At 40.8% G+C, this 25,848-nt stretch overlaps 2 protein-coding genes across 3 annotated transcripts in view; both read right to left on the bottom strand.

Moving 5' to 3' along the window:
* Window positions 1-6,302: 6,302 nt before the first annotated feature.
* On the bottom strand, window positions 6,303-12,322 carry LOC139911119 (granulocyte colony-stimulating factor-like). Its single transcript, XM_071898619.2, has 5 exons — window positions 12,271-12,322; window positions 11,379-11,551; window positions 10,322-10,432; window positions 8,778-8,909; window positions 6,303-8,614 (listed from the first exon to the last, which is right to left on the bottom strand). Exons 1-5 carry the CDS (start codon window positions 12,284-12,286, stop codon window positions 8,438-8,440), a joined length of 609 nt encoding a protein of 202 aa, XP_071754720.1. The 5' UTR covers window positions 12,287-12,322; the 3' UTR covers window positions 6,303-8,437.
* A 10,266-nt stretch (window positions 12,323-22,588) lies between these two features.
* psmd3 (proteasome 26S subunit, non-ATPase 3) overlaps window positions 22,589-25,848 on the bottom strand; it is a 66,987-nt gene continuing 63,727 nt past the window's right edge. For both annotated transcript variants that reach the window (XM_071898604.2, XM_071898603.2), the window contains exons 11-13: window positions 24,662-24,817; window positions 23,360-23,410; window positions 22,589-22,982 (exon numbers count right to left, since the gene is read on the bottom strand). In XM_071898604.2, the coding sequence (XP_071754705.1) occupies window positions 22,905-22,982; window positions 23,360-23,410; window positions 24,662-24,817 (285 nt within the window). In that variant the 3' untranslated portion in view covers window positions 22,589-22,904. The remainder of the gene's footprint in view (window positions 22,983-23,359; window positions 23,411-24,661; window positions 24,818-25,848) is intronic.

Raw genomic sequence — 25,848 nt, 5'->3', positions numbered from 1 at the left:
ACGTGAAATCCAGTGGAGCTTCCCTGGATGTACAAGCTATTTTTTCAAAGAGGGGTCCGTAGCTGAATGGGGTCGCAAGTGTACTTGTAGCACAGCCACGTGCCGTCGAGGCCCAAGAGGCTGCAGGTTTTCATTTCAACCAATTACTAAACCAGCTGAATTCACTGGTAACTTTCAACCAGAAAGGGAGAACTAATCGGTGAAATCAGCTACTGCAGTGTTTGTCTGTAATGAAAACCTGCAGACCCTAGAGACGCGGTGATGCATGGTTGAGAACCAAATTCTCTGATCGTAACACTGTCTTCACTAGCCAGAATTCAAATGGAATCTAATAGAAATGTTTAAGTCGTTCAAAATCCATGAAGGCGAATACCATTCCCAGCCTAGGAGGGGCGATGCGGCCCAGTGGTTAGAGACACCGTCCCTTAACCATGAGGTCACAGGTTTGATCCATTCAACCCTGTCAAAGTGTCCTTGCACAAGACACTGAACCCCGTCCTGCAAACTCAGAGTGTTTTGGAGTAGAGACTAGGGCTAAAGACAAGACAGTTTACTGCATCACAGTAACCTACATTTGGAAACAAATCCACCGTATCACACTATTCACTTTTACTTAGAACATTACGGAATTGACCTATTCCCACGGCATATTTTTTTTAAGGTATCTCTTTTTTTCTAGCCAGGTTGTAATATATTTAGCCAATATTTGCACATAGCCAATTCTCCAATGGACCTCCATGATGGTGCCAGAAATGGTTGCTGGAAGATTTGTGAGACAACTGCAAAGCCTCTATTTGACCCCAACAGGTTGATAGGCAGGAAAAATCCTGGAGAATCTGTCAGTGACATATAAAGAGAGAACGCTGCACAGGTTACCTTGAAAAAATATGTGTGCGACTGTTGAAAATAAGTGTCTTATGGGAGGAATTTGACTTTTCATATTGTATGTTTATGTTTTCTGTGTGGTGAGCAGAAATTCAACTGTGATCCTACTGTGGTCGTTCTGTGCTTGGATAAACACTTTGGCTGAACAAAGAGGAAGTGAGCCAACACAGAAGAGGTTCATAACGAATGTATGGGTTGTATAGTCGTGTACAGGGATGGGACTATTTCACTTGGTTAAAACACATTTCCCTTTGAAGCATGCACATCTCCATAGAAATTCAGTAGAAGTCGACCTCCAACACTTGCAGCCTTGAGAATCCACTGTTCATTCATACTTTCTTCCCCAGCTCTCCGAATTAGTAGGTGAAATTTAGAAGAAGAATTAGAAGATGAAATTTTTGTTTTTCATATTTGTATGTTACAAGTGATTTTTAAAAGTTTTCAATATGAAAGTAAAGGAGTGGTGGTGACTACGGGCCACCAGAGCAGCCAAGATTGGTGGTTGACCACTCATGAACTTCTATAAAGGTATTGTGCATTAAAAGTGAAAATGTCCTCTCAAAATGAGACCTATCCATTCGATTGCCATCTCTCCGCCCTTTCCTTAAGAGAAATTCAATTTCTAGTAGTCAGGAGGATTTTGTTTACATTACCAGCCCCTACACTCTTAAAAAGGAATCAACGTGTGGGACAAACCCTAGTTACTTTTACACACAATTTATATTAATAACACATATTTACATAACCTATATTAGCACATACTGTATATTTGTTCTCCCAGACTACATTTACTTTTTATTGCATTTTAGGCAAATTCTTATCCTCAGCAACTTACAATGAGTGAGCTGTACGATGAAGTTGAACAAGTTTAAATTCTTAGATAAACATTATCAGCAACCAATAGTAAGGAGTGCGGAGGGTCGAGTCATGGTGCCCTAACCAGAGATGTAACAAATTATTTCTGTGACCCTAGAAAGATCATGTAAGACAGAGGAACTAGAGAAGTGCTAGCAAAAGAAACAAAGCAACAGTAAACATGTCGTCCCACACAAATGATGAAATCCCCATCTGGGCCAATCAGCAACAAATATGTCACTTTGTTTTGAGCTGTAATTGTAGTTCCCCCTCGGGCCAACCAGTGTAATTTTGAATGCTGGAATGCAGCGGTGAGATGCATCATTTGCCCAAGTTTTAGCAAGTAAACAAACATTGTAGCAGCCTCCTTGGTCCAATAAGTGCAATGTTTAAAATGCCAGAATGGAGCAATGACACGCATCATTCCCTTAAGTTTTGTGAAAATCCAATCAGTGGAGTCCAAGATATTGCGTGTGGCGAACATACAATTAAGCAAACGTTGTGTAATTTTGAAAATGCCGGAATGGAGCAATGACACGCATAATTCCCCGAAGTTTTGTCAAAATCCAATCAGTGGCGTCCGAGATATTGTGCTTGACGGACAGATGGACGGACGGACCGGGGCCGATCCAGAGTCCCTCCTCCAATTTCACTGTGGCGGACAATAAGAGAAATATTAGTTAAGCATGGACGCATTTAAAAGGCCTTATCCTTCTTCAGAATGCAGGGGCTTGCAGGCTAGTTCCATCTCTGACAGACTATGAACAGGCCTTGATGATGATGATGATGATAATGATCATGATGAGCCTTCTTCTCCTGGTTTCTCTCCCTCTGTACTGCTGTATATCTGTCATGTTGCTTTACGACACTGTGGGCTTTACACTGATGAAATTAATCTGATTCAATGTGCACTCCTAAAATTGATGTGTCATTTTCAAAAACCAGTGTGTCTAGTTTAGGACAAAATACATCTTGTGTCAATTTTCAACACCAAGGCTTTGTTCACACTGCAGCTCAAAGTGCCCCAATCCTGAATTCCCCCCTCATATGTGACACAGATGTTTTCTAATCAGTGTGAACAGCAAAAAGCTGCATGGAGTTACACTTTTTCAATTCTGATCTGGACGACATGATACGGGTTACATCCTAGAATAGATATGAACAGTCATCCAAAAAATATTTTGAAAATATCAGCAGCAATTCAGAATCGAGCATGAAGGCCTGCAGTGTGAACAGAGTCTTATTAACTAACACTGCACTCTAACAACACATGTTGATGCAACTAATATTGCATCAACATGAGTTGCTATTAACATGTCTCTGTATGGTTTATCCAAAGGAATAAAACCACTGAGCTACACAGGGAATGCAACCCATGATGTGCGGTGAATCAAACTAGACACACAAATGAGCTGAAAATGAGAAATCCTCATTTTATTGTTAGTGCGTTTTCAATGTTTGGACCGGGGATTACACAGCAAAAGTCACTCTGAGCTTTGAATCAGATCGGTGCAACATGGAGTTAAACTTCTGATTGTTTTTGTTTTGTTTCTGTATAAATCTGGCAGATGAGTGTTTTCATGTTTAGACAATGAATGGAATCTGAACACCGAGCCAAGCCGTGCTGCACAAAAACCCATCGGCACTGAGACTATCTTCTTCATTATATATCAGTGAGCAGAGGTCAGCGCTGATCAAGGTGTTAAGGGGGGTTCGGGTATCGCAGCCCAGATCTGAGTCACATAAAGCTAAAAATAAAATCAAATGTGTAAATGCAGCCTTTTGCTGAAATTGGAGTTAGAAAGCTCCTGCGTTCTGTCTGAGACACCGAGTGTGCAAGATTTCCCATAATGCAAAACTAAGATAGCCTTATTAAGTTGGATTTTTTTACCAAATTATATAAACATTTTCAAAAAAAAATCTAATTTCAGCAACATGTGAAGACCTGTTTACAATGCTACCACATGAATAAATCATTTTTGACTGTGAAATGCCAGGTGGAACATTATAATTCCACAGTACTGCTTTGTCAATAATTAGTATAGAGCTGAAGGTGCAGTTACAGTTACAAGAGCTTTATGTGTTTTATCTTCTTTCGTCAGAGTGTCTAATGAATATCTGTATTAAATATAATTTATAATGCAGAGTGCATGATAGCTACAACCTCTGCTGCTGCTGGTTTTATTGTGTGTGTGTGTGTGTGTGTGTGTGTGTGTGTGTGTGTGTGTGTGTGTGTGTGCGTGTGTGTGTGTGTGTCTGCGTGTGTTTGTGTGTGTTTGTGCGTGTGTCATATGTGTGTGTACATGTATGTATGTATATGTGAGTGTGTGTGTATGCGTGTGGATGTGGTTTTACTTGGGACTGGAAGTTTCTCTTACTTTAACACAAACATTACAAACGCCTGTAATGTGTGTTTTTGTGTGGTGTGGTTTGTTTGTATGTCTGTGTGCGCATATGTGTGTGTGTGTGTGTGTGTGTATCTGTGAGGGCCCGTTTCCATCGATAGCACGCTTGACCAAAAACCGCACAACAGTGGCTCTGTGTGAGCCTGTGTGTTTACTTTAACACCATCTGACAAAGAACAAATACTTACCTTCACCACAAGCATGCAGTACAATACATGAGTCCGGGTCGCAAGCAGGGCAGCGCCGCCGGAGGTGCAGGTCGACTCACACACAATCTGGGGAGACTCAGTAGGTGAAGCGCATTGCGAAACATCACGAGCATTATAACTTTCAGTGAGTGTATCTTTCTTAATTTCACTAAACTGTGTTGACGTCCGTTGTGCAACGCTGATATCTCATCAAATACTCGAACTTTGTCAGAAGACGTTTGTTTGATATTCAAAAGTCGAACGCTTCGCAGCAGAAGCGCTTGCAGGGCTTTGGTTCCCTCCCAAACACAACACATTTCTCATTGCACACTTTGACTTTGCATTCTGTCTGACAAGTGAAATGTGCATAGGAACAAGGAAGAAAGGCATTTTCTAGTCTGCTCTGGCTTGTTTCCGTTGAAAAGGATTAAGTACTATGACTAAGTAAGTAATTATTAAATCAAACACTGGTTGCTCCATGCTGGAAAGCCTTGATGCCCGGGCCGCTCCCTCTCAGAGTTTCATGTGCCTCCAACCAGGAAAAGCTGCATTTAAGTACGGATTCTTCCCTAAAGCTTTACATATCACATCCCTCTTTATTATCTCTTTTTTTCTAAATTACCTCCTTCTTCAACAACTCCCCGCTACACACTCACACCTGGGACCTGCCCAGGTAAACCACAGCTTTCTACTGTCGGCCACTGAGCAGAGCAGCTGGGCAGCGAGTGCCTTGCTAAAGGGCACTTTGACGGTAGTGGTTTAGTGAGCAGAGTGTGCTGCTCACTTTAACTGGCTAGATTTTAATTCAGTCTGGGGATTTACATCAGCGACCTTCCAGTCACAAGCCTCTAACCTGTAATCAACAGAAGATAAATAAGATAAGATAAGATGCACTTTATTGATCCCGAGCGGAAATTCAGGAAGCCCAAAAAGCAAATAGCAAAGCCCAAAAAGTAAACATGAGGACAGTTACTGGCAAGTCACCAGCTCAGTCACCAGTCAACAACTACTACTAACTATAGTAGTGCCTGAGAAGACAGCATGAAGTTCATGTTATTCGGGAGAGGAAGGTCCCTCATCCTCTCAGTAGTTTCTGTCTTTACATTGAAACCTGTTCCTAACCCTAACCCTTACATTAAAAATTCCCCTGTGTGGGCTGGTTTTCAGTTCCTGGGTGTGACGGTTTCTGCACTGCCCTTTGTGTGACAATTGCCCCCCAACCCCTCCAAGTTTAGATAAAGAGGGAAATACTTTACAACTCAAAGACTTCCTGGGGAAAAAACAGCTGCAGGTAATACTCAGCTACAGATTACATTTACTCCTACTGTACACCAAACATTAGTCATGGCCTGGGCTTCTCACCAGAATATCACGTGCGCTGGTTTTGTACATACACACTTGAGTCATGCACAGAACAAAGTTATTCATCCCATCATCATCCAGCCATGCCTGCACACTTCCATCCATTTACAGTAGAGATGTAAACTGGCTGTGACACACCTGAATGGATTGAGTTTCCGTACAGAGGGGAATCATGACTCGGCATCCATTCACCCTTCTGAATTAATCTGATATTGCTGCATAAATACCACATAACTGCAATTTTCTTTTCTCTTTATTCTTACTTGAATTGAAAGTTTACAAGGTTATTAATTGAAATCTGTTGAGGCCCAATTGTATACAAATCTAAGGAGCAGAAAATCAAACTTTCAATCATGTTATAAAAATCTGTTGAGACGCAATGAAGAGATCCAATCAAGGCCACTGAAGTTTAAGAATCAGATTTTCTGTACCTGTGTAACAAAAGTAAAAGTGCAACATGTTTCATGGTCTATGATTCTTTTTATTAGCAATAAAATAATACAAAAAGACTGCAGAACAAAACCTGAGATAAATACTTATCATGTCAAGTATCAAGTAGTGAACACATTGATTGTTATAAATAACAAGAATATCACAAGTTCTTTAAAGTACTTTAAGTGGAGCCAAACATCAATAATTTAAACTACAAATAAATAAAGCAGTTGTGCATTTTTTTCATTAACATGCGCTAAAATAGATAAACTAACATTATAAACCTGTCAATCCTTTTCTGAGCCATTCAAAGTATTACAAATACAATTTTCAAAAAATTATACAAAAATGTAGAAAACTACTTTTCTTCATATAAAAAACAAAAACTAAAAACTAAAATCAGAACTGATCTCTCAAAGATCTACAGTCACCCATGGGGTTTACTTAAATACCAGCCTGACAGAAACAATAGAAACCACTTTCTGACTGACTTGAATGGATTTAATAGTCTTATGAACAGGTCTTTCCTAAAATGCTACATGCATTTTGAAGCATAATCATTAACTGAAACTCATCATAAAATATCTCCAAAATACACCATTCAGTCCGTAAAAATATTACCATTTGGTAACTAATGACTTAAGTTACCAGTACCTATTTTCCTGTAAAAAGTACCTTTTTGGCGTCTCTTTCATATGTATGTATCAACGCTGAATGTTGGACTTTTTTTTTTCATATTCACTCAGCAATAATTGAACTAATTTATCTATCTTTATCTTAGAAATGTATAATTATTTATTTATAAGGCAGAAACTAGAGGCAATGCGTCTTTACCATGAGTCAACCGGGGCAATCTGCCATGAAGCAACGGTTCAGTTACATCATCGTTGCTCAATTCAAGAATCCCGCACTTCCTGGATATTCAGCTGACTCAGCAGCAAAGTCCGCTCTCCCCCCTGCTTCCTGCTTCCTTCAGGATGCAGTTAGTTACTCATCAACATGTTTTACCATGACTGTCATCATATGCATTCCTTTATCTTTTTTCTGATTTTATCTGGTGTTTCTTTGGCTCATTTCTACACACCTCTCCTTCCCTGCAGTAAAAATACATAATAATAATAATTTAAATACATTATAAATCATGATGACTTCAAATAAAAATACAATATTGTGTAAGAATGCACTGTACTGCCACGGCTCATGTTAAGTCAAATGTGTACAGTCATGCACTCAGACACTCATACATGCACACCCATAAGCAAATAAAATATATATAAATAGATAGCACAGCTTAATAAATAAGCAATAAAATAGCACAATTTGATAAATATGTAATAAATAATAAATAAATGATTGAGAAAAAAGGGAAAGAGCAAGCAAGAGAGAGGGAGCGAGTTAAAGAGTTAAAGTGAACAATAGTGGTTTCCTGAGGCCGTTCCAGTGTAGAGCAGGGCAGGCTGTGACCTGCAGCCTGCTGTCATGTCTACAACTGCCTTTTTGGTTATTTATCCTGAGCTTGCATGCTCTTTTTTTCTGCTTTTTTTTTTTTAGTAATGCCTTGCTTCATATTCTTAAAGTAACACAGATTCACACCTTGGAGCTGCCCAGTACAACCAGTCTCCTACTGGTGGCCACTGAGCAGAAAGTGCATTGCTCACGTTTGTTACGGTGCTCATTTACTTTCCCTACCCAGATTTTCCTGGGATTTGACCCGCCGATCTTTTGTTTACAAGCCCACTTCTCTGATAACAGACAAAGATTCAGTATGTGCAAGCTAAATAGAGCTCTGTGTGGCTCCAGGTCACAGAAAGGCCTCGAACATGTTGAGTCTGTTAGAAAGAGGAAGACCTCCAAGAAAACACTCCACTTTGGGATTATACTCAATTTCTGCATTCCAGTCATATCGGATTTACCGTAAATACCAGCTGCCGACTGGGAAAAAACGTTCAACCTCCTAATGGTAATTACAAGTAGGACATGTGGGAATTTTTTTTTGCGGGCTCCGAATTCTCCCACAAAGCATGTCAACACAGGTGGCAAACACAGCAGGGAATCCAGCGATGTCGACAGTCCAGGGTAATAAAAATCTAAAATTATCAGTTATATTCGCACTAATGCAATGAACTCTCCTTGCAGAAAGCGTGGAGTATCTGCAGCAGTTCATTTAAGGTTGATTTCAAAGTAGCTTGTTATGACCTTACGATCGCCATCTTGGATGTGGGAGTTAAATACGTGAACGCTTCCAGGTTGTGTGTCCGATTCTTCCGATATGCCGTGAACGCGGCATCATGTCCTCCTCCAGTGCCGAGTTTAAGGCTTGTGGGTGGCGATGTGTCTCAAGCTGCGGATCAGGTCGTGGCAGAAGGAGCGCAGCTGTTTCAGAGTCAGGTGATTGGCTACCTGAACCTCGTAGTTGCCATTGAGACGAGACGCCAGATCTGGACTTTGGTACTGCTCCGCACTGCTTAACTGGCCCAGCTCCTGCATCTGAGGGACACACACACACAATAACAGACAGCTGTTAGCATTCACAATCAACGTAATGCATAATATGAATGTGGAATGTTCAATATTTTACGTTAATATTCAATGTGTGTGTGTGTGTGTGTGTGTGTGTGTGTGTGTGTGTGTGTGTGTGTTTCGGTCCTACCTTGCTGATCTGTGTCAGTAGGTCTCGTAGATCAGATCTGAGATCAGTCAGTCCAGTCAGTTTGTCGGCCAGAGCTCCCAGTAAGTCCTGGTGCAGCTTCGTTCCCACAGACATGCGGTTCACACAGAGCGCCTGCAGGGGGCAGCAGAGACAGAGGTCAGCTTATTCAAATTAAACAAGGAAGGAAGTTTATGCATCTCACCCAGTTCCCGACCAGGAAGTGCCACATGAACACATTATTATGTCGGATGATCAAATCGGAGAAATTGGAATCGCTCTTTCCAACATGGCTGAACAGAACACAGAGTCGTATGTGAACTTAAGAAATTTCATACAATAAAGCCGGAAATGAATCACAAAATTACAAATTTAAAAGACATATCTATATATAACTACATAACTATAATGCTACAGCGTTCAATTTCCTGTGGTATTTACATTCAGAATCCCCTGAAACAGCCAAAGATTGCTTGCTAGCTAGGCTATCGCTACCTCGATTGCTAACGTTAGCCTAGAAGGCTGGCAGTGTGTGTAAACAGTTGAGGAGATGTTCTCCAATTTTGCGACCATAAAGCATGTGATCGTGAACTACTCGGACGGCCGAGCGGTGACGTATTCCCGACTCGGAGGAAAGTACGATCATTCGAATGCAGAGTAATGGCTCTACATGTTGCTTCTGTTGTCATTTGGATTTTCTTATCCAGTCCAGGTGGATCTGAGCTCGCCATCTTGTTGACAAGCTGTTGTTGTTGTTGTTGTTGTTGTGTTTCCTTCTCTTATTCTTTTATTTGTTTGAGGTGAAATGGTTTTAGTGTCTTCTTGTTTTATCTCACCTGCACAAATTGGTAATTTGCATTTCTTCTTTCTATTTTCTGTTGTTTTTTTAATCACTGCATTGCAGCACTGTTGTTTTAGCACTTTCTTTCTATTGCAAATAAACTAAACTAAACTAAACTCAAATGAATTTGACTGCATGCTCACACACTTTGGATTTGCTCCTGTTCATGTATTAACAGCCTACAGTATGCTACTCCCATTTGCCCTGCTGGCACAGTTGTGTCTGTGCCCAAGACCTGCACATAGTCCTGCATATTGAGCCAGTACACATTTTCTGGACATATTTCATGATGTATGCAATTTCCATCTAGCAATGAACATTTTGCATGTCCAGAGTTTTACTACCTCCATCAAGAGTCCACACACTGTTTTCAGAAAAAAACAGAGGATACCGAACACATCACCATTTAACACTGACAATTCATGCCATGACATTCACTGTGACACACTCATGTCATTTATGCTAGCATTAGCTCTTCTGTCACAAGTTCTGCACATGTTGAAATGATTATTATGCTATTGATTGAGCCGAATCAAAAACTGTGACTTAGCCAATAGGCACAGTTTGCTAATGAGCAGCTCTGTTGGAGAAGTTGTGGGTTCAGCACCTTCCTGGACGGCACTATGACTTTAAAGTTACATAACATACAGGAACACAAGCATACACACACACACACACACACACACACACACACACACAGACTGACCAGTGTGAAGCTTTCAGACAGCGGTTTGAGCACGGGCGCAGCAGGGATGCCCAGTGATGTCTCCATCATCTGCAGATTTGCTGGCTGGCTGGAGGGGTCAAGGGTCAAACCCTGGGGAGAACAAGAAGAGGGGAGACTTTGGTTACAAATGCATCAGAAACACCCAGTCACTCTTTCTCTCGTTCTCTGAAGGACTCAGACCTTGGCGTAACACTGCAAATTATTTTTACTCTAATGGCCAACAAATGCATGTGCCTGGACAAAAACACACCTCTCTTTTCAGTGCAATGAAACTCATTAACTATCCTGCAGCTGTAGTGTGAATATAAAGTGATGCCGGTGATCTATGTTAAATAGAATCTAATGAAGCTGGTATCAGACCCGGGTCAGACAGCATTTTCTAACACTTCTGGCGCTTTTTGAAAAATCTCTCTTCGGTGCCAGATGGGTGGGACAAAAACATTCAGAGTCAGATTTATTGGAAAGTTGAGGTATACTTTCTCTGATTGAAAAGGGATTCAGAGGGATGCCTGTAGCTGTAGACTTTGCCAAAGTTATAGACACTAACAGTGATTTGAACACTGAAACATTATCTTCTTCTGTTTGCAATAAAAAAAAAATATTTTTGCTATTCTACTCTTATTGCATCCTTTTGCGTGCAGAAATGCTCTCCTTATGTGATAAACCCCGCCCATCTGGCATGCCAAGCAGCTTAAAGCAAAACAATAATTATCAACTCTTTGCCCCAGGTCTGGATGACGTCCCCCTTCTTACAACAAATAAGGCCTATTAAATGTAGTCCTCTTAAAATACACATTTTACCAGTAAATATCTTAAAACCTTTAGCTTTATAACATATAGTTTAATTATTTCCCCTTATCAGACTATGAACTTTAGGGATAGCCTATGACCAAATTATGTTTAACTAGCCTATTGTAAATAATACCTGGCAGCCGATGCTCCGAATAATTGCGTAAAGAGAATAGCATTATGTCGTTAGAGACCCAATAAGAGACCAGAGGCATGCACGGTTAAAGCATTTACCCCAGAGACTCACCTGGATGTTCACGGTGGCTCCGTGCACGGTGGGAATGTCACGGAGAATCTTTTCCACCAAAGTCTTTGCGCGCTCCGCGGCCTGTTTGAACTCCAGGTTCATCCCGGCCGAGCTGCTGTCCGGTAGGGGTGCCGACCGAACCAAAACGGCAAGGCAGCAGTGCAGAGCTAAAACTGGGAGAAGGGAAGGGAAAAAAAACGTTTACTGAAAAGATCACAGTCTACACACTGGATAATGATGCACGGCGTGTATCTGGAAAGGCGTGGCGCTCACATGTCATGCGTATTGGAGAGGCAAAGAGCGTCAAGTTACTGAATCCTAAAAAGTCTCCGAATCAATGGAGCGATGACTGACGACAAGTTGATATTATTCGGTCAATGTCTTAAATTATTCGACGTAGGTCTCCAAACAATCAGTTTAGAGGAACACTGATCCTGAATGCTCCCCTGACGTAGCTTTCAATTAGATTTCCGCTTGATCTAAACTGTCCATTAGAAAAAGTAACAGATGAAATGTGGACGACTTAGGCTCAGGTGACGCCTCCACCTGGAGAGGCACGTGTATCTTGTTCAGGTTATCAGACAGCAGAGAGAGAGAGACACTTCAAGCTGATAGAAAAGTCGATTTTGGGAGAGTTTTATCTCACCAAGTAACACTGTTTCTGGAGATTACCGAGTCACATCTCCACACACTGTTAAACACAACTGACAGGATCAATGACAGATCGGCACACATCCACTGCATCTCCAAAACTTGCGTCCTTCATAAAACATTGAACCCTCTTTCTGTTAAAATAGCCTATGCTATATGTGTTTAATCGAATGAAATAACGCTTCAATATGCCACGAACCTATTATAGACCAGATGTTAACGAATAGACGGATTCACTTACAGTGCAGGGGGTTCATTCTGTGTCAAGGCGGTTGTTGGTCAGCAAAGCTCCTGTCACCAAAGTTTAAAAATTCACTCTTAGCTCCCATTTGCACGAGATTGAAGTATTTATGTTCAAATGCGCCTCCCATGGGATTTTCCATTGACGGCGGCCATGTAATGTGAAGTTGTAATCACCTAAGAGTCAAGTGGATGACTCGAGGCGCTTGCGTCAAACCAGCGCGCACTGTAGATGCGTCGCTATCCGCGCTTATGAAATTTCAGTAATTGCAGGGTGAATGATTAATTGCAAAAGTGAGAAATAATGTGAATAACAGGCTATCGCATTTATCCCGGTATTATAACAAGAATGCAATGACGACTGAAATTTGGGGAATCAAATTTTTCTACTTGTCTTTCGTGCTTGTCTCACTTGTTGACAACCACAGTCTGTTTAGGGTGAGAGAGAGAAGAACCTTTATTAAAGTCATCTTTTTTTTTGACAACCACTTTCTGTTGAAGTGTATCAGGGGAAGAGATCAGACAACTGGCACTTGACAAACGCCTTCCAGCGCCATTCAATCAAACGCGTAAGAAGATATTTTAAGCAGCCTATTATCCCCCAGGGCTGATTGATTGCTTTCAGCCACATTCGCATTTTCTTTTCCCCACAATCATTTCCACCTCTTCATCGGTGTCGTCATATTTCTCTCCATGCTTCACTTACTTAATTAAGTAATCCGGGAAACCCGTGCCAGGCGCTGCAGCTCGTTCTTCCTTGCGAAACAAATGGGGAAGGTGTCAGACCGTGTGAACTAAGTGGGGTTAAAGCTCTGGAAAGTTTGCAGATCAGAGGAGGGAAGGGTCCAGTGGCCGTCCTGTACCTCAAGGGTCGCAGGTTTAATCCCTTTCTGCTTGTCCTTGAGCAAGACGCTGAACCCGCCTGCCCAATCATTCGTTCTGCGTAAAACTGTCAGCTGAATATCTAATATGCAGCGGTGGAAGAAGCATGGCACTCAAATCCTTTACTGAAGTAAAAGTAGAAATATCTTAATGGAATGTTACTCCAGTAAAAAGTGAAAGTCCTGCATTCAAAATTCTACTTAGGTATCAAATTATTAGCAATGAAATGTACTTAAGTATCAAAAGTAAAAGCATTCATTCTTAATGACAGTCTCCCATTTGTGTGTTAGAGATTTCCCCTGGATTAACCTGCGACAGTAATGTTAAAGAAGTCGGTGGTTCACTTGTGTCCCTCTTTCAGCTGCTGACTTGTACTTTTATAATGCATCATATTATATTTCATGAACTCATCCTACATTTTATATGCAAGATCTTATTCGGCAAAGTAGCCTAACTTCAGGTGTCAGAGAAGTGTAGTGGAGTAAAAAGTGCAACATTTCCATTTGAAATGTAGTGGAGTAAAAGTATAAAGGCTCATGGAAATAGTCAAGTAAAGGTTCATCAAAATCTACTTAAGTACAGTACTTGAGTAAATCTACTTTGCGACTTTCCACTACTGCTAATATGCAAATAAGTTTGACATACAATATAGGGCCTGTAGGCCATTATTGACATTTAACATCCACTTGTGCCCCAAAGCTGACTGTCATTCTTGGCGTTGGCTTTGACAGACAGGGAGCAGAGCACATCCTGTTCTTAAAAATAATGAACTGATGACAAGATGCCATTCAAGACAGACAGATGAACCCCATGTCGAAAAATGAACTTAAGTTTAACAGAGCCTAGTTGCAGCATATTTCGTTTCCTGACATTTTGAAAACCTGTTTTCTATTCAGGCAGTCAAATTCCACTTTGCCAAAACTACACTACGGCCAAAGTATGCATGAGCAGCCAGAGAGTTTCAGTCGTGAGCTTGTTGCCACAAGGTTGCCAGTTCGAATCCCTGGGCCGGCTGGGAACATTTCACTCCATCAACAACAATTAAAATGCCCCTGAGCACGGCACATATGCCCCTGCTGCTCATTTAACATTATTAAAAGAACTGTGGTTGAAACGGGCAGCAGGATGAAAATGTTCTTACATTTCTATTGTTTAATAAACTATATTTTTCTATGCTATTTATCCGTATATACAACTGTTTTATATACTACCCAAAAGAGACCCATTCTCTAAAATGTTACTTTTAATTTTTTTTATAAAACCTTTCATATGTTTGAGTTGTTTTAATGTTTAATTTTACCTATTGGTCAACCCATCAAGGTAAATTCTTTGTATGTTCCAACTTAGGCCTACTTGACTAATAAAACTGATTCTGAATATGTTTAGCCCTCTCTCCACCTGCAACAAATGCTTTCTAGCTTTTGGTGTACATAAGAGTGTCTTAGGTTAAATAAGAGTACAACAAGGAGAAAATATTGCAGCATCAAAATGGCTGATTTCTCATGTTTTGAAATATGAATTTTCACTCCGGTAGCAGAATTCTGCTTGTGCTGTTGCCAAGGTTTAACCTGTAAAAATCTGTAAATCTGACATATAAACTAATCCATAAATGTGTCAATAGCCATCACAACGACAATTATTTTGAACCAGTAGAAACTCTTTATTACCATTGTAAAGACGTATTTTATTGTACTTTTATCCCATACTTCTTCAGAGATCTTATCTCATCTCATCTTTTATTGTAACATACTGTATAGTGTCATAGTGTATCATATCATACCATATCATAACATATAGGCCTAGTATGGTATAATATCATACTGCATCGTGATGTATGGTATCGTATTGTAACATATCGTAGCTATTTCCAAATTTCTGAATTTCTGAATTTCCAATTTGGAATCCCACACTTATCTCACAGACCTTGATTTCATTACTGGACAATATATATATATTTTTTTTCAGCAAATATTGCCATGTGTAGGCTAAAATGATGGTAGGTCTACTTATTGACATGTCACATTACATCAGTAATCTAAAAGTCTTCATTAGTGAGTCCAGTTTTCTCTGGACGGAGTCCCTCACTGCTGTTTTGTATTTTGCTCTTAAGTCACTTCCTGTCCACCGAGAAGATTTCCTGCCAATGACCATACCTGACGCCTGGAATTAATTTGGGACAAATAGAGAGAATCTGCAGTGTCTTGATTAGTGAGGATGGGACGCTGTTCTCTGTTGCCGCCCCAGTTTGTGATGTAAACTGAAAAGTGTATTTCTAAAAAGAAATCTTGCAGCAGTGCAGCTTTAACATACAGAGTAGAGCAGAAAAGAAGGGAAAGGTGCTTGTTCTAGAAACAGTGACATTTTCTTCTGGTAATCAGGCCATTTTCTGGTTTGAAACTGATTGCACTAGTAAAATCTACTAGAAGGTCACTTGGATGTAAAGGTTTAGCCATACAGTTCACTCTCTCTGTCCTCAAATTCAGTCTCCCAGTCCGATTGACTCTCTTGTTCTGGCTTTGTGAGAGAATTGTTCATGTTTGTTGTGAATTGTTGTGAATTGATTGTGTTTTAATATGTTTTTATTTGTGTTTAATCTTTACAGTATTTTGTGTCTGCTAAGAAACGTGCTTTATAAAAAATCAAAGAAATAAAGGTCTCTGTGGTTAAATTGAGAGGTATTTCTAATCTTTTGAAATATTCCCCATCCAGTCAGCTAGTAGAATTCCACTGCAGCTTTTGCCATAAATGCTGAAGCAGTTTATTGGGAAAGAGGTTCACAGTTAGCCAAGACCATTTATCTCGTCAGGGAGTGTTTTATATCTCCGTCTCCTCTTGAGAAGAGAGGTCAGCTGAAATTTTTCCAAATAAGGGTATGAACCCAAATCCACGATTCACTGGAAACAGTCGAGACATCAAGATTTTAACTGAAACTTAAAATGAAAACCTTAATTCTTTAAATGTGTTTGACAGTTTGACTTCAATAGTCAAACTCATTTTCACTTGTTCTTGTTTTGCTCTGATTCTTTTCCCCATTAAATCTTCAGCAGAAATCTTTCCAAATTGTTGCTGTAATTTAACTGTGTAGACAAGACACACAAGGACAGACACACAGTTATATTACAGCACACATGGTACATTTTTATCTACAAAGCCATTATTGGTAATCTTCCCTCTTCTTGACCGGTCTCCATATATCCACCAGTGCCTATCTATAGTTTAAGATCACAGTCCTGCTTTCTTCTCAAAGTTCCCAGAATCAGAAACTGTTTTTGACGAAAAGGCATTTGATTATTTTTCCTCCCGGTCCTGGAACAATCTCCAGTCAAAGCTCCAGCTGGACCATTTTATTCCCCTAAATCAGTTCAAACAAATTATCCACAGTCTTATGCAAGATGTGCGCTCCTGTTTCGGACCTACATTGTGATCGTTTTTTTTATTGTACTATTTTTGTATTTTCAACAGTATTGTGCGTTTTATTGTGTAACCTCTGCTGCCATTTCTCCGTTGGAAAAGAGATTTTGAATCTCAGTGGGACTTCCTGGTTAAAAAAAATAAATAATAAATAATAATAATAAATAAAATAATTGATTGATAATTGATTTAATGGAGGGGGAAAAAATGGAGAGGGAAAAATAAACAGGGAAAAAAGGAGTTGATAACTGAAATCAAACTGAAATCGCTTTGAAAACATTAGGTTGTATTTGGAGGAGTGTGTATGTATGTTCAAACACAAACATTCACACATGTTGCACACCGGTTTTGATGATGCTGAGGTGAGTGTGTGCTAAAACCGCACTTCTTTAACACACACACACACACACACACACACACACACACAGAAAGGTAAGACAAACACTTGGCCAGACACAATTAAAAGTAATGTGCAAAGTAGGCTGTGTTGAACATTCACATCTCATTATTCAAATCCAACACACCATCAAAATATTTTTTTCCTTTAATGTTACGCAGAAATTATCCTGCTTACGTGTGTGTGTGTGTGTGTATATGTGTGTGTGTGTGTGTGTGTGTGTATTTTCTCCACAAATCGGATTACAAAAGCCCTCAATCAAGTTTGATTCACAAAAAGTGGACTTGTGAATTCCTTGCCTCTTAAAAATTGGAGGGACTTTTGGAAGATTGCTAGCTTGTAGCCTACACACACACGCACACACAAACATACACACACACACACACACACACACACACACACGCACACACAGTACATTTTTGAATGCAGAACTTTTACTTTTGATTAAGTACTTTTCCATTATGGTATTGCTATTTTTTTTTAAGTAAAGGATTTGAGGACTTTTTCCACCACTGTCACCTTTTTTGCATTTGTGTTTTTTGTTTCTTGTAGCTGACAGCAGACATCGTCTCTCCTATGTGGAAAAAGCTTCATGACCCAAATTGATTTAAACTGCATTGACCGGATTGATTGATTGATTGATTGATTGATTGAAATGGTCAAACATGCACAGGCCTCAAGTTACTGAGCAACGGTCACAGAGTAGGCGTGCAGGAAACATGGATGATTTGGGGAGTTGCCATGGCAAATAGCAAAATCGTCTGCGGAACAGGAAGCAACGGGGATTATGGGAAATGTAGTCTTAACACTGAGAAACACCAACACTAACAATATCACTGGAGTGAGATGGAAGCAACTAATCTTCTCAACCTTGGTCTCATTGCTTTATGGAAATTATACCAAAGTATCACATTTAATTTGACAATGATATGAATAATTACAAATGCTACACGCACCAGCTTAAGATATTTGGGGAGCATGGTAGCGTACTGTGTGTGTGTAAATGTATGTATACATGTGTAGATGATGATGATGGGGGAGGAGGAGCAGGAGGAAATTCCTGGTCTGGGCCTTTCACTCCTGCTTTTTAATTTTTTTTTTTTTTTTTTGGGGGGGGGGTGATTATATACATGAGGTAGGATTATATACATGAGGTAGGTGTTACAGGTTTATTGCACAGGTATAGTTTCTGTCACTGTATGACCGATTTAAGTGTTCATCAGAGTGATGGCCTGTGGGAAGAAACTGTTCTTGAGTCTGCTTGTTTTGGCGTACAGTGTTCTGTAGCACCTACCAGAGGGGAGGAGCTGGAACAGGTTGTGTCCAGGGTGTGATGTTTCCTGACTCTGGAGATGTATAAGTCCTGAATGGAGGGCAGGTTGTGCAGAGAACAGACCGGATTATTGCAGAGTAGAACTGGATCAGCAGCTCCTGAGGCAGGTTGAACTTCCTGAGCTGGCGTAGGAAGTACATCCTCTGCTGGGCCTTTTTGATGAGTGTGTCTATGTTGGACGCCCACTTTAGGTCCTGGGAGATTGTGGATCCCAGAAACCTGAAGGTTTCCGCAGCAGACACGGTGCTGTTGAGTATGGTGAGGGGGGGGCAGTGTTGGGGGGGCTCGTCACCGTCCCGGATGAGGCCGATGACCGTTGTGTCGTCTGCAAACTTCAGGAGTTTGACAGATGGGTCTCCTGAGGTGCGGTCGTTTGTGTAGAGGGAGAGGAGCAGAGGGGAGAGCACACATCCCTGGGGGGCGCCAGTGCTGACTGTCCGGGTGCTGGATGTGATTTCCCCCAGCCTCACCCGCTGCCTCCTGTCTGTCAGGAAGTCTGTGATCCACTGACAGGTGGAGGCTGGCACAGCGAGCCGGGTGAGTTTGGAGCTGAAGTCCACAAACAGGATCCTTGCGTATGTCCCTGGGGAGTCGAGGTGTTGCAGGATGTGGAGCAGTCCCGTGTTGACTGCATCATCCACTGACCTGTTTTCCCCGGTAGGCAAACTGCAGGGGGTCCAGCAGGCGGCCTGTGATGTCTTTCAGGTGGGCCGACACCAGTCTCTCGAAGGATTTCATGACCACAGACGTCAGGGCGACGGGCCTGTAGTCATTTAATCCTGTGATAGAGGGTTTCTTGGGGACCGGGATGATAGTGGAGTGTTTGAAGCAGGAGGGGACTTCACACAGCTCCAGTGATCTGTTGAAGATCTGTGTAAAGATGGAGGCTAGCTGGTCAGCACAGACTTTCAGGCAGGAGGGTGACACGCCGCCTGGGCCTGGTGCCTACCTGGTCTTCTGTCTTACTCACTCACTTCAGCTTACTCACATCCTCTTCCCAGGAATATGTGTCCTATGACTGTGTACCCAGGGGTGCACAGGGGGAGGAAGTGAGGCATGAGGGATTTCTTGTCTGAACTGAGTCTGGAATCTCGCCCAGCAACAACTCCACCATAATCAACAGGACCTGGGCCCCGTTCCATAAAGCGCGCTAAGAAAAGTGGGGATCAAAATCCAAAACCTGACTTGAATGAACCTAACAAATCAGTCGGGGCTAAAGCGGTTCCATAAAGCTCAATTCAAGTTCACACAATCAGACTAATTCAAGACAGGTTCAAGTAGTCAAGATAATTGCGTGTGCATGCCATTCTTAAGCAGCCCGAGAGGTCGATCATGGATCAAATCGATACACCATGGCAAAAAGCAACGGTAAAGAGAGAGTGGAGATGTTCACGGCCACCGAGCGTCGCTTATTAGTAGAAATATATGAAGAAATGAAACATATAATAACCAAAAAAAGGTAATACAGCTGCCATAAACTAAACAAGAGAGAAAGCCTGGCAAGAAATTGCTGATCAATTGAATGCGTAAGTAGCAACTAAGTTAAAATGTAATAAAATATTTTGACACAACCAAATTAAATCTTGGGCACAATGCATTCAAACAGTTAGTAAGAACAGAAAACCTGTAGGTTATTAAAATATCTTATACAAGAATACATAGATATTAAACCTCAAGGCTGCAAATATATACAAATATACAAATATACAATATACACAAATCTATTATATTGTAATTTATTCCCATGCATGGTGCTCAGAGTAATGTCAGTCCGCGGCTCTTCTGCGTCTCTCCCTCTCCTCTCGCGCCGTGCGCACGCAGGCAGGAGTGAGAGTGAGTTGCTATGGTTACGGGGATGCTCTGTGTCTGTCGCTCTGAAACTTTCTCACGATTCCCAATAATAGGTATTTAGGTTAGTATGCCTATGCAAAATCATGAATGTAAGCACCTCAATGCTGAAATCTAGTAATATAACATAATTTTACATTTTTGGTTAACATTATACAGGGTTGCTGTTTCTTGACTTAATCCAAGAGGTTAGGTGATGCAGGAAATGTGTTTTAAATTACTATTTTTTTTCTGACCCCCCACATCAATTATACTAGAACTGTCCAATCTCAAGATGTTTATTAATTGCAGCTGCAAAAAAGAAGAGTGATGTTGCTGGCAGTCATTGAGGGAACAGAGGGGGGAACAGCGGCTGAATCCATGCCACCTAGTACTCATCAATGAAAGGACACGCCATGACTGATAAAGAATGACACATGGGTTGAGGTCCTTATTTATAGACCTTTACTGTATTGATTGAAAAACCATACACCCACTAAACACATCTAAGTTTACTTTTTGACATTGTTTTAAATGTATTAACCAATACATTAACCAATACATTTTTAAACATGGTTTCCTACCGCGCAAATAGAGGATAGAGGCATATGGATTTAAATACTACATTTCTGGTCAATATAATTTTTTGTACTGTTAACTATTTATGTAGCTATTGTCATTCTATTGGGGTAATTTAGATTGAGACATATTTTATGTAACATAAGCCTAAACGTTTGATATCACCATATAATTAAACACGTAGGTCTATATCTTATCATTGTATAATTTATTTAATTTATTATTTATTATTTATTCAAGTTGATTTTCTATGAACTTTAATTTTTCGACTGGTAGTGGTTAATACAGTAAAATAATATGCCCAAAAGTCAGTGGTAAAATCATGGCTTTCCCGTCGGGTCAGTGTTACAGGAACTCTGGTTGAGCAACAACTCAGGCTTAGCCTGAGAGTTAGCTGCCCCGGACCAGGTTAGTTTCCCAGCATAAGTTGCCATAGTAACTGAGCTTGAACTATGTTGAACTTGCTTTATGGAACCGAATCAACTGCAAATGAGTCAGACTAACCGACAGAAGCCTGGCTTATTTGGTAAACTCGCTTTATGGAACAGGGCCTTGGAGATGGAGAGCTGGATAGAGGGTGGTGATGTGTGTGTGTGTGTGTGTGTGTGGGGGGGGGGGGGGGGGGGTTTCCATCTCCAACCTCTCTTCTTGAGAACAGTGGTCAGCTGACATTTCTCTTAGCCAAACAGGGTGGAGACATCAGGATTTCAACTGAAAATAAAACAAAAACCCACCATGTTTTGGTAACTTCCCTGCAGCCAATGAGGAAGCAGAGGAAGCAGAGGAGGGGAAAAAAAAAGCAAAAAACGTCCTACACATTTCTTCACTTGATTTAAACATTAGGTTTGTGTTTAATCACTTGCATATTTACAGTGATTGGGCAGTATGACTGTCAACTAAGCTCTCTACTGTGTATCTGGAGATTATCATTCACAGAAACAAGTGGGGCTCCTGTTTCTGTAAGTTTCTGTGTTTTTTTTTGACACTTTCTTCTTCACTTTATTTATCTGACGGCTGGAGTTACTAGTTACTTTGCAGAATACGTTTTTACATGCAAAACATACAATAAGCTCATAAAATATGTTGCATTGTTAAGAGTTTAAACTCCCCAACAGTATATGGAGCAGTTAGACCGACATTAAAATACTTCCACAATGGAAATAAGCCTTTGGGATTTATTGTTTTTATCCTTTTGATGATTTCTGTATCTGGGGCATCCCTGACTAGAGGGGCCACTTGTATTTTAATGATCAATAAAGAATTTCAATCAATCAATTCTGACAGGTTACTGCTTCAATAATTTGACACTGACAGAATGAGGACTTTTACTTTAGATACTTCAGTACATTTTACTGCTAAAGACTTCTGTACTTCTTTTTTACAGTCTATGGTGTCATCACATATAACTTCATGTAAACACGACTGCAGTCAGCTTTTATGGCCACTGGAAAGCATTTTGTCGACCACAGAAAGAAGCTGTTAACCCACACATTAAATTAAAGTGGATCTTCACCAACTCAAAATGTGTGGTCTCATGTATTAGCACTGAATATCAATATTTGTCCCATACTGTTTGTGCAATTCCCCAACCTTTTCTCAGACCTGGAAACGATACAATTTATTTTTCCACATTTTCTCAAACTTTACTCAAACTTTTATGTACCTGGGGACCCCTTGAGCCCACTCAAGGACCTCTAGGGGTCCCCAGCCCCCATTTTGGGAGCCACTGAGATAAAGTAATGTTAGCCTACAAAAGTAAGTTTTTTAGTGGGTTTGTATGGCGTTTCTAACCTTCTCTCTGTGACAGGAGACCAGAGAACAGAATCCCAATCCCTGGCACCGTAACCCATTGGGCCACAGATCTAACAGAATATAAAAACACAGCAAAAATATAGACAAAAAAAACTCACTTTATTTTAATTTTTCAGCCCTGCCTCACAGTCAGAACAGACACACCCAACACATGCTATAGGAGAGTATAGATACTGTTTTAAGATGAAGTTTAGAGTGCTTGGTGGAGAGTTGACAGTGCGGTGGTAAGGCAGGTACACAAGCCAAACATAAAAAAAAAAAAAAAAAAAACACAGGGATGGGTGGGAGAGAGAGGGAGAGGTGTAGAAGAAAGGTATTGTGGGTGGATTAATGATCTGTTAACGGCAGAATAGAAACGCAGAAAACAACAGGAAGCAGGAAGTAACAGGGATGTTCATGGGAAACTGTCGTCATCGTCTTCTGCCATTTCTTTGGCAAATTCCAGATCCTGCTGCTCACGCTCTCGACGCTCCTGCACACACACACACACACACACACACACACACACACACACACACACAAAACAGAAGGATGAGAACACACTTACGAACCTATAACAAAAGTGCAGGAGAAGCCAATATCCCAGTATTATGTTATTACACACACCATACTGTATCGTACTCATGTGTCTTCCTAACCTCATCTCTTCTGACCTTGAACAAACTGAAAAAGCTCTACTTCCACAAAGCTGTCTGGGAGGAGACTGCTCCCTAGTGGCCCGAGAGGCTCACTGCCTCACAGAGCTCGGTTTTACACATTTTCAGGTTTAAGTGGGCACTGCTCAACTTGCTCAAACTAATAAAAAAAAACGAATACAAAAAAAAAGAAACATGAAGGGGACAACGTTACCTCTGCTGACTCCAGGTCCTTGTTGTAGGCTTTGGGAGGGAACCTCATGGCCTGCAGGCGGAGACGAAACAAAGAGACACTGTGTTGAACTTGTCACTATACTTGATTTGATACAGGGGTAATCTCACACAGCCACACATCTGTGTCAAACTAACAGAGGTCTGGAGAACTCATCAGAAAATGTCGGATAACGAGACCTTGGAGAGCCAGAGGAGCCATTTGATTGGCTCCGAGTTTGAAAAGACATGCCCTGGAAACGGCACCTCTGGTTTGTTATTCTGTCTGGATCTAAACGAGTTTCCTTTCTTAGTTTAGCCAAATTTATCAATTTTTATCGTTAGCATAGCTAAAGACTTGTTTCTCCTTGGTCAGAGGTTTGCTCTTGACATCAAAATGAGTTGATGAAGCCTTTACAGCTTCTTAGCTTGAGGACTCTGCTATCAAACCTGGCTGAAAGCCTGTGATTACATGGGAGAGAGAAATCGATAGTTTTCAGGGTTCCCACACCTTCTTAAACATCAAATTCAAGGACTTTCCAGGCCCAATTCCCTCAAATTCAAGGACCCAACACGGCATAGTTTGAGACACGGATCAAAGTTAATTACTGTTACAACACTGAGAATTTTTATAATGAGAACTAGCAGCTTTACAGAAGCTCACAGACAACAATTAAAAAGAGAGAGAGGCTTGAATGTGTGAACACTTCTCAACAACTTCTCTTTAAAAACTTTCAAGGCCTTGATTTTTTTCTCTCTCAAATTCACAAACTTTCAAGGATTTCAAGGACCCGTGGGGACCTTGAGTTTTAGCAGTCTGTTGTCTCACGTCAGTAACAGTGGAACAGGCAGCCGTTCTAAAGTTCAAAGGGATTGACGCTGCGTTATGCTGTTTGAAGTTCAGAGGAAGACGTGAAAGTAACAAGTGGGGAATGTTCTGTTGTCTTTGGGACTAGTTGCTAGTAGGACAACACACAGGTGAACACAATTTTATTGATTTGAAGCCTGACGACAGCCCACAGAGCTTCTGCCCTTTTCTAACCAACTGTTCTGCTTGAATTTGTTGAAGACCTCCGTTAGTTCGAGACAGAGGTCTGGGTATGCGAGATTAATATAGGGGAAGCTGTTTTTTGTGTGTATTGCTTCTTATATTTATTACATTTTATTCTTTATTCCTACTGGGGAATTTAAATGACAACAGATTCTCTTTTCATAATTGTCTTGTGTACACATGTCCAGTCGGCAGGCAGAAAATGAAAGAAGGGTGTGTGTGTGTGTGTGTGTGTAGGTGTGTGTGTGTCCTCACCTTGACAGACATGTTGTGGATGTCCAGGCAGAAGGAGATCCTCTGGTGGAAGGCCAGCTGAGGCTCTCTGGTCCCGTAGATGTCCATGGTCTCCTTGGACTGGACAAAGCCCTTCTCATGGTTAATACTGGCCTCGATCACACCGTCACGGATCGCCTGGAGGAGGAGGGGTGAGGGGAGAGGTTAGTAAGTCTCTATACTGGACAAAACTCGATCATTATCATCACCATAAATCGCCTGTAGGAGAGACAGAGATGAAGGGGTAAAAAGGGATGGATGACAACAGGGGAGAGAAAGAGGCAGAGGGAGGGAAAAGGTGAAAAAAAAACTTCTCCTTGTTAATGCCGGCATGACAGAGATCAGGAGCGATAGAGACGGAAGGAAGGCAGGGTTGAAGAGGGAGTTGAAAGTGTGTGTGTGTGTGTGTGAGGGAGGGAAACTGGTCACAGCGTGTGTGTGAGTGAGAGAGAGAAATTTCTATGTCGATGTTTTAATTAACAGTTTCAACTTGGTTTCACTCTGCATTCCACATTATGTACTCCTACATGTTATCTCTTTCATCCCTTTATGTATTTACCAAGACCTGGTGCCTGGTCCGTATTGGTTCATGGACAGGTGAATGTTCCCCCCCTCCCTGTGTGCGTTTCTCACTATAAATAACTAGAGCTGCAATAATTAATCGATTAATAGATTAGTTGTCAACTATTAAATTAATCGCCAACTATTTTGATAATCAATTAATCGGTTTGAGTACTTTTTTAAGAAAAATAAGTCAAAATTCTCTGATTCCAGCTTCTTAAATGTGAATATTTTCTGGTTTCTTTACTCCTCTATGACAGTAAACTGAATATCTTTGGGTTGTGGACAAAACAAGACATTTGAGGACGTCATCTTGGGCTTTGGGAAACACTGATCGACATTTTTCACCATTTTATAGACCAAACAACTAATCGATTAATCGAGAAAATAATCGACAGATTAATCGACAATGAAAATAATCGTTAGTTGCAACCCTATAAATAACCTAGTTATTCTCATCTAACTCAGAGAACAAACAACCTGCCACCAGCTTGTATCTTTCTTCTCTCCTTGCATGTATAATACACCTTTTTGGAAAGAAGATACAGACCTCTCCTTGAATTATTGGCTATTTGTTTTACTAATCACTTTATACTAAATCTAAAACA

This window comes from Centroberyx gerrardi, chromosome 7 (genome assembly GCF_048128805.1).
Source record: "Centroberyx gerrardi isolate f3 chromosome 7, fCenGer3.hap1.cur.20231027, whole genome shotgun sequence".
Taxonomy (NCBI): Eukaryota; Metazoa; Chordata; class Actinopteri; order Beryciformes; family Berycidae; genus Centroberyx; species Centroberyx gerrardi.
The sequence above is the reverse complement of the archived record's forward strand: the minus strand, read 5'-3'. Positions and strand labels throughout refer to the sequence as shown.